The sequence below is a fragment of the Gekko japonicus genome, unplaced genomic scaffold, assembly GCF_001447785.1.
Source record: "Gekko japonicus isolate JY-2015 unplaced genomic scaffold, Gekko_japonicus_V1.1 scaffold320, whole genome shotgun sequence".
NCBI lineage: Eukaryota > Metazoa > Chordata > Lepidosauria > Squamata > Gekkonidae > Gekko > Gekko japonicus.
In genome coordinates, this window is record NW_015168660.1 from 909,195 (window position 1) to 918,525 (window position 9,331).

General features: G+C 46.7%; 1 protein-coding gene across 1 annotated transcript in view; it reads left to right on the forward strand.

Moving 5' to 3' along the window:
* Positions 1-9,331, forward strand: part of FNDC3B (fibronectin type III domain containing 3B) — a 308,226-nt gene that overhangs the window by 218,432 nt on the left and 80,463 nt on the right. Inside the window, exons 12-14 of the mRNA XM_015415259.1 lie at positions 3,351-3,475; positions 4,727-4,901; positions 5,900-5,986. Coding sequence (XP_015270745.1) covers positions 3,351-3,475; positions 4,727-4,901; positions 5,900-5,986 — 387 coding nt within the window. The remainder of the gene's footprint in view (positions 1-3,350; positions 3,476-4,726; positions 4,902-5,899; positions 5,987-9,331) is intronic.

The window sequence follows — 9,331 nt, forward strand, 5'->3', positions numbered from 1 at the left end:
CTCATGATGTAACCAAAGTATGGTAGCCTCAGTTTAGGCCTCTTAACTTCTGGGGAGAGGTCAGAATGAAATTGTGGAAGTGTGGGGGTCCCATACTGCTTTGATGATTGTATAAACATCTCGGACCACGTGTCGATGATACCGTTCAGTTTAGAAACAACCATAAGGTACCAGTCTTGCTGCAAAATTAGCCTTCCTTTTGTACCTCCATTATCCAACAGAAAACAATCCCCAAGAAATGTACTTTGGATATAGCTTCAGGTGATTAGCCATGTTGGTCTGCAGTAGAAATTCAAGTCCAGTTGTGCCTTTGAGCCGGCCATGGCCGGGAGGGCAGGGTATAAATGGAATAAATAAATAAAAATTAGAGAACAATGAGATTTCCAGGGCGTAAGCTTTCAAGAGTCAAGGATACATCCTCCAAGCGGAGCTTTGACTCTTAGAAACTTATACCCTGGAAATCTCATTGGTCTTTAAGGTGCTACTGGACTCATACTTTGGGAGATCAATTTGACATACACTTATAGTGCCAAAGGAGCTGCGGTGGCTCAAGTGGTTAAGCTGAACTGCAGGCTGTGGAAGGTCGGTAGTTCAGCAGTTCGAGACCCGAGTTGCCGCATGACGGAGTGAGCTCCCGTCTCTAGTTCCAGCTCCTGCCAACCTAGCAGTCCGAAAGCAAGAAATGACAAGTAGATAAATAGTTACCACTTCGGTGGGAAGGTGACAGCGTTCCGTGCGCCTTGGTGTTTAGTCATGCCGGCCACATGACCACGGAAACGTCTTCGGACAGTACTGGCTCTTCAGCTTTGAAACGGAGATGAGCATCGCAACCCTAGAGTCGGACTCGACTGGCTTTCGAGCAAGGGAACCTTTTTTTTTATAGTGCCAAACCAAGGCTGAGTAATGCCCCTTCTAAAGCTAGGGTTGCCACCCCCCCAGGTCTGGGCGGGGGATCCCCCGGTTTGGGGGGCTTCCCTTCGCTGCAGACCAGCTGGCAGGCAAGGGAAAACCCCTCCCCTAAACAGGGACATTGCTGTGTGATCACGTGTGGGACGTCGCAGAGGGACACTCTGAGATTTTGGCAAACTTTTATGATTTCGAGGGTGAGGGAAAAAAGCATAGAGTTTCGCCCAAATACCAGAGCATCCCGACGTGACATCCCTGATGCGATGACATCACTTCCAGGTGACATCATCGTTTCGGGGAAGTCACGCAACATCCACACCCACCCCCAGAACACCCACCCCCAGTTCCCCCACTGGAGGAACGAGAAGACCTGGCAAACCTATCTAAAGCCCATTGACTTCAGTGGACTCAGAAGGTGTTATCTGTGCTTAGAACAGCCCTGCTAATTTCCTGGGAAGTTAGGAGCCACTGGGTTCTGTGCACTTCTGAAAGTCTGTCTCTGAAGTCCAAATTTTCAAGCATGAACAGAGCTTGTGCCTAACCCTAAAAGGGAAAGAAAGCCATTGGAAACTGGAGATCCTTCCAACAGTATGATAGAAGAAATTGTCCTCTCCAATTTTCTGCCTGGCTCAGCTGTTAGTTAACAGCACACAGACTCTTTGGGTCCTAGAGGGCCAGTGACTTGATAACTTTTCATGGCACTGGAATTACCACTAATATCAGTGTATGAGTCCGCTGGAACCCGAGGTATGTATTTGTAATGCTGAAGAAATCCAACTGAGGGGGGCTTGCATGATTTGGGGGAGCGCTAGGAAGAAAGCAATTAGCCACCATTGTTGATTTCCCTTCCCTGTAGATTTAGTGGGGAAGAGGCTTTTACAGATTGTTCTGTAGAAATCTGATGCAAAATTGGAGGAAGGAAATACAAAATGGCAGAGGATTCTGGGAAGATAGTAACAGTTGTAGATTCTCCACTTAGCTTAGGCCTTCCTCCTAAACCGCAGCAGCTGCTAAAACTTTTGTTGTATTGAAAGAAGGGAGGTTTCCAGGCGATTAATGCTTGGTTAATTAGAAATATCAGCCAGCCTCTGATGTTATTGCCAATGGAACATGAAACATGAGTCACAATAAGAGATCTGAAATATCAGCCAGCCAGAACTTCGCTTGGGGGGGGGAATTAAATGCCATCTCTGGTAGTGAATGTAATGCATTCATGGATTTACTGTAAAAATAAATAAATAACGGCGCTGAAGATGAAAAGGCCGCTAGACCCCTTAGCAAATGGGCACTGATGGTTAGCTGAATGGTCATTAAAAATGGTTTCATGTAATATAAAGTGATAGAAATGAGTTTGGAGGATATCCTCGGCTTCTAATCCAGGAACCGGAGCAAGTGTAATGTCCTTGCATTCATATTTTGATACATCTCCGATTTTCCTGTCACAGTAGAATCTGCATTCAACTCCTGGTTATTTTATGGCCGTTCCGAATCTTAAGAGTTGGGGTCCATTATGAAATCTGAACTGAGGAATTTCCAGACATTACTCTCAAAAAGTGAGAGAGAAACTGGGGGAACAACAGGAGTAGTCCGAAATATCTCATCATTGACACCTCCCGCAACCATACACAAGCCGGACTTGGGTGACCTACTAGTGATGGGCCCTCTGAAATCCTCGGTCCCAGGGTTGTTTGCTAGGGTTGCCAGTTCCCTGCCCCCCTGGTGGGGGATGAGCGGGAAGAACCTCTAACTGCCCAGTGATTGATCTGGGTATGATTTTTAATCTGAAATTCGGGTTTAATTTGATAAAAGCTCCCCAGTTTCCCTGAAGGTTGCAGTCCTACTGAAGGCAACTGCAAGCCCTTGGAAAAAAGAATTGCACGCATCTACATCAAACGAGTCAGATGCCCATCCGGTGGAACAGTCAGATGAGCAAGCATTTCACCTTTGAAATGGCCACATGCAGCTGCTCCTTGATGCACTGTTTTAATTGTTGTGTTTTAACTCTGTACTATTTATGTTTTTATTCTGTATTGTTGTATTGTTGCTGGAAGCCGCCCTGAGCCTGCTTTGCGGGGAGGGTGGGGTATACATTTGACAATCAATCAATCAATAAAATGGTTTGCTTAAATCCCACCCCCCCCAAAAAAAATCCCATAGTAAAGTTCGTGCTTCTTTTAGCCTCATGGATATTTAAGGTTTTTGGGAAAAGGTAATTTAAGGTAATTAAATTAAGAAGACGGGGACGGCAAAGGATGGGATGGTTAGACAGTGTCATCGATGCAACGAACATGAAATTGAGCCAACTTCAGAGGACGGCGGAAGACAGGAGGGCCTGGTGGGAGCTGGTCCATGGGGTCGCGAAGAGTCGGACTCGACTGTGCGACTGAACAACAACAACAACAAATTTAAGGATTTTACTAAAGCGATGCTCTATTTTTGTTCAGGGAAAACGAAACAACGGTTTCAGAGAATGTTACTTTGGGAGCCAAAAGCACTACAAGGTGACGAAGCTCTGTCCGGCTATGGGTTATACATTCCGATTAGCAGCTCAGAACGACGTTGGCACTAGGTAAGGAACTGCCTTCCTGTTGAGATCCCCGTCCAGTAGTGACCCCCTGTTCTCTTGAATCCTGAATCACAGTTTCATTTCCACGGGGCGTGGTGGTTAGAGTGTTGGATTAGGACCTGGGACCAGTGTTCCCTCTAAGCTGAGTTAGTGTGAGCTAGCTCACTGTTTTTTAGCCTCCAGCTCACACGGTTTTGTCTTAGCACAGGAAGGGATGGCTCCAGAGCAAACTGATTTTATGCAGCAGCCAAAATCGCTCGCTCGCAACTTCTATGCCAGTAGCTCACAAAGTAGAATTTTCGCTCACAAGACTCCACGGCTTAGAGGGAACATTGCCTGGGATATGGATGTTCAGAATCCCCTCTGTCTGGCATGAAGCTCATCGGGGGACGTGGGTTCAGTCATGCTTCCTTGACTTGGCCTTCCCTGCAGGATTATTGGTAGGGATAAAATAGCAGGAGGAAAACCACACATGCCAATCTGAGCTCCATGGAGAAAGATCAAATTCGTAGACGTATATTTGCACTTCCTACGGAGCCAGTTTGGTGCAGTGGTTAAGTGCGCGGACTCGGATCTGGGAGAACCGGGTTTGATTCCCCACTCCTCCACTTGCAGCTGCTGGATAGACCTTGGGCAAGCCGTAGTTCTGGCACAGCTGTTCTTGAAAAAGAGCAGTTTGTGTCAGCGCTCTCTCAGCCCCACCTGCCTCACAGGGTGTCTGTTGTGGGGAGGGGAAGGGAAAGGAGTTTGTAAGCTGCTCTGAGACTCCTTCGGGTAGTGAAGGGTGGGGTATAAATCCAATCTCCTCCTCTTCTTCGTCTTCTTCCTTGCTTGGAGCAAGAGTGAGCTTGGACGTTCCTTCAAACCTAGAGCCACAGATTAACGTGGAAACGCATTATGGGGAATCAAGAATTATAAACAAGGTTCAGAGCAGCATATATGAAAGCCCCCTGGTGGAGCAGCTAAGAAGTACACACACAACACAGCAGGCCCCCCTTGTCTTTAGGGTGCAGGAGACCATGGCAGTGATTGGGCAGAAATGCCTCAGACCATTCCACCAGAATAGGGAGAGGGGGGTTGCAGATTTGTCGAAATGTTTAGGAGTTCCTCAAGTTGCCGGGGTTTCAGGAGCAGGTACCCTAAACAAAAGGGGACTGTTGTTTGAGCACGTACAGCCTCTGCCTTCTGCAGAACCAGGTGGTTCCACAAACCTTGCTTTAAGGGTCATTCTTCTGTTTCTCTGCTGCTTCACAGTGGCTTTAGCCAAGAAGTCGTGTGCTACACATCAGGGAATATTCCTCAAACCCCTTCTGCACCGAGGCTCGTCCGGGCTGGAGTCACATGGATCACCTTGCAGTGGAATAAGGCAGAAGGCTGTGCCCCAGAAGAAGTGATCACCTACATTCTGGAGATTCAGGAGGAAGATAATGTAAGTGCCGGTACGACTAGGTGGGTAGGCACGTTGGTCTGAAGGAGCAGAACAAAGTTTTTGTCCGGTGACCCCTTTAAGACCAGCGAAGTTTCATTCAAGGTATGAACTTTTGTGTGCATGCACACTTCCTCAGATACAGTGAAACAGAGTTTCCTCAGCCATTACATATAGAAAGAGAGGGTGGGGGTTTAGTTGCCAGGAAGGTCTTGGTCTGAAACAGTAGAACAAAGTTTGAGCCCAGTGTCACCTTTAAGAACCAACAAAGTTTAACTCAAGTTGCCTTTCCTGGCAACTGACCTCTGAGGAATCTGAAGAAGTGTGCTTGCACACGAAAGCTTATACCTTGGACGACACTTTCTTGATCTTAAAGGCGCAGAGCCATCTGGTGCAGACCCAAGTAGGTGCAAATCGTTCCACTCACCGTCCCGCTTCCATTTCTTAGCCTCTCCTGAAGGAGGTGACGAGATCCCCATTAGAGTGGCTTTGGCTGTTCCCATGACTTTATGTTGCACGGAGATCCTTACTGTGAGATTTCAAAAGTCTGTGAAACAGCACATTAGAGCGTGCTCCCTCGTGGAGAAGCTTAGTAGAAATGAACGTGGTGGTGTGCTCATGTGCACAAGTGTGTTCTTCTGGGGAAAATGCACACAATTCAAATGGGCTTTTGTACTGATTCGTGAGACTGACGGGAAATACAAGATGGAACGGGAAGCCAGGGCAAAAGTAAACAGCATGTATGCCAGTAGTCCTTATGAAGTCTGGAAATCCAGTCTGAAATCGTGGATAGCTACCACATCTGTGGCACTCTGAGTCCAGAAACAGGTAAATTGGTGACATCGATCGTGAGAGAAATTTGGCAGAAGATAACTTTGTAAGCATCCTTAGTCCATACAGTGATGGCAGCTGAAAGGCTGATCTTTGTGCCATGTGCTGGAGGAAGTAGTGCGTTCTTTCATCATGTGACACTGCTGACGGTATTGTGTTTTGGTCTTTAGGATAGTGTGTTTCACCCAAAGTACACTGGAGAAGACCGTACCTGTACTGTGAAAAATCTCAAAAGAAGCACACAATATAAATTCAGGGTAGGTGCTCTCTTTTCCGTTTCACATCCCTTTCCGTCGCACCTGTTAACTCAGGAAAGCATAATTTCTCAAGAAAAAGAGGAGACACAGAGCTGGGGGGGTGGGGTTCTGCAGAAGGCAGACGTTTGAAATAACATCTAGCACTGGCTTTAAAATTATCTCGTGAAGACTATATGCTTTATTATTTAAAAGCCTTTCTATCCCAACCCTTTGTCTGTGGCTACAGGGCAGCGACCTACGTAGTAACCTAGTTGCCAAGACATAAGTAATATTCCAATTAACGACATTAAAACAGACTTAAATGTACATTTTACCAGTTTAAAAGCATTTTGAGTTAAAACGCACGGTCAGCAAACACACAGCGAAATCTGCTGGAAAAACTGTACCCTCCACCAAATGTCCTGTGGCTTGCATGACTTCTTAAATGTAGCAACAGGAGGCACCGTCCTGGCTTGCTGTGACAGGAGCGGGCCCACCATGGGGAAGGCCCTTGATCTTGCCATGGGTGTAGAGACCAATGCTGCCTCTAAGCTGTGGAGTCTTGGGAGCAAAAATTCTACTTTGAGAGCGACTGGCACTGAAGTTGTGAGCGAGCGATTTGGCTACTGCATAAATCAATTTGCTCTTCTGGAGTCATCCTTCCCGAGCTAAGGCAAAAAAATGTGTGATCCGGAGGCTAAAAGACTGTGAGCTAGCTCACACTAACTCAGCTCAGAAGGAACTCTGGTAGAGACGGTCCTAATCGGGAGGGCACCTTATGAAGGAAGAGGCTGTCCGAAGAGCACAACTGACCCAAGGAGTATACTTGAGACCCCAGGCCATTGAAGGGAGCACTCCCTGGAGAAGTCCCTGATGCTGGGAAAGACTGAAGGTCAAAGAAGAAGGGGACCGCAAAGGATGAGATGGTTAGACAGTGTCATTGATGCAACAAACGTGAAATTAAGCAAACTCCGGAGGACGGCAGAAGACAGGAGGGCCTGGCGTGATCTGGTCCATGGGGTCTCGCAGAGTCAGACTCGACTGTGCAACTGAACAACAACAACAACAACAACAAAGCTAATAACCAGTGCTTTGAATTGGTCCAGAAGTGAGAGGTAGCCCGTGCAGTTGACCCAGCACTGGAGTTACAGCTTCTGGGCCGCTGGCCCCCAAGAGGAACTTTGCTGCCACATTCTGTACTAACTGGGGCTTCTGAGACATTGAAATAGCCCCACATGGAGCATATTGCAGTAGTCTGATTTGGAGGTAACAGTAGCATGGATCATATAACCACATCAGTGCCATCTAGATAAGGGCCGGCTTACAGATAATGGAAAGACGGTGCTCCTACCTGCAGTACCCACGTGTTTATCTGTATGCGTGTTCGTGCATATTTTCATTTTGCCAAGACCTTAATATATACGTGCTATTATGAGATATTGAATTACATAGAAACTGAGATTTGGAAGGGCCCTGTGAGGCCACCTTCTCTCTCTCTCTCTCTCTCTCTCTCTCTCTCTCTCTCTCTCTCTCTCTCTCTCTCTCACACACACACACACACACACACACACACCCCTGCTCAATTTGGGGAATCTCAATCTAGAGGCTCTTTAACAGATCTAGCTGTGTCTCGCCTCTGTTTGGAGCTCTCCCGCGAGGGACAGGCCACCACATTCGTAGGTGGCGTAACTTGTAGTTTAATAAACAAAATCTATCGCTTAGCAGAAAAGGTCATCTTTCATAGTTTTCTTATCCTTTTCATAATGGAGTAACACATCAGGACCAAGGAGACCTCCAAAAAAAAGAAAGAGAGAGAGAAAAACAAAGCTGCCCTTGAGTGAAACATTTACTCTTACAGATCAAAGTTTTCGTTGACTGGTCAGCTAATTAAAATATGCAGTTCCTCTTATTTTTTGTCTTTTCTTGCAACTTCCCAGTGTGCCAAGAGGTGCACACAGAAATTTAGATAGTAGCTTTCCTTACAACTTGCACACTTCCCTTATTATAGCACTAATGCAGACCTACGGTTGCCAGCTCTGGGATGTGAAATTCCTGGATATTTCAGGGGCGAAGTGTGGGGGGAGGATGGATTTTGGACAGGAATGGGAGCTCAGTGGGGTATGACGCCATCGAGCCCAGCCTCTGAAGCAGCCGTTTTCTCCAGGGGAGCTGATCTGTCATCTCGAGATCAGTTGTAATTCCAGGAGATCTCCAGGTCCTAACTGGAGTCTGGCAACCCTGTGTGGAACTTCTTTTAACGGTGCGGGTTTAACTTTTGCTGCAACTTCTGTGTCCATCCACAAGGTGGCAGCCTTACTTTTTTGTTAACACATGCAAGCACTCTTAATTTATATTTCCTTTGTGTACATGTACAGCTTGTTTAACAAGGATAACTGGGAAGCCGTTCCCTAGTTCGGCTCTGAGTATTGTTCAGAGGAACAGCATCCTCAGTGGGAAACACTTTACATGTACCCTTGTTGATAGCTGTGTGTCTTTAGAAGACAGGCAGGCAATTCTTTCAGATCTTTTTAGAACCAGGATTGCAGCTGCACTTTTCCCTCTGGTGAAAGAGGTTTTTTTACAAACGTGCAGAATCAGTAGTGAACCAATAGGGGCCTGTACCCAATAGAAAGCGACACCTTTCCATAAACATTTGAAACTGTTTATTTGTGCGCGCACAGTTTCAAATGTTAAACTTGGGGATAGTCAGCCATGCGTCCTGGGAGTGCATATGCTACTGCAGTCCTCCTGATACACACAGTAGCTATTTCACCTGAAATGGGGTGACCATATTTATCGGGAGGGTTGCAGGCTGTTCTCACTCCCAGTGCGCACATTTGGATATCCCCAAGCAGGACATCTGAAAAAGACCCTGCACACACATGCCAGCACGCATATAGGAGATCTAAAAATTCTAGAGCTTGGTCTAAACGATGAGCTGCTTATTATGGGGTTACTGGACTGAATGGATGTAGCCCTTCAAGGTACTTGAGTTAGATGGACAAGAAGTAAATCATGCATGCTTCACTGCTGTTTTAAGTCGGCTTCTTCTGTCCTAAATCCATTCGGCCTCAAGTTTAATAACCTGCCTGCAATATATTTTTGCCTGCAAGGGGCGGCAACGCAGAGAGATTTCAAAAATCTGTGCGTTGGGCCAGAGCATCCTGTCAGTCCATTCCGGAATGTCTGTGTCATGAATTCATCCACTTTAATCGAGCACACTTGGCTTGTGTATGTGACTCTCTGTGCAGGGATGGCTTAGCTTCGGGTCATGTCTAGGTCCCCCCCCCAAATCATCCCTACTTTTATTTCCTTGGAAATCTCTCTCCCTCTCTCTCTCCCTCCCTCTCTCCCTCCCTCAGTATC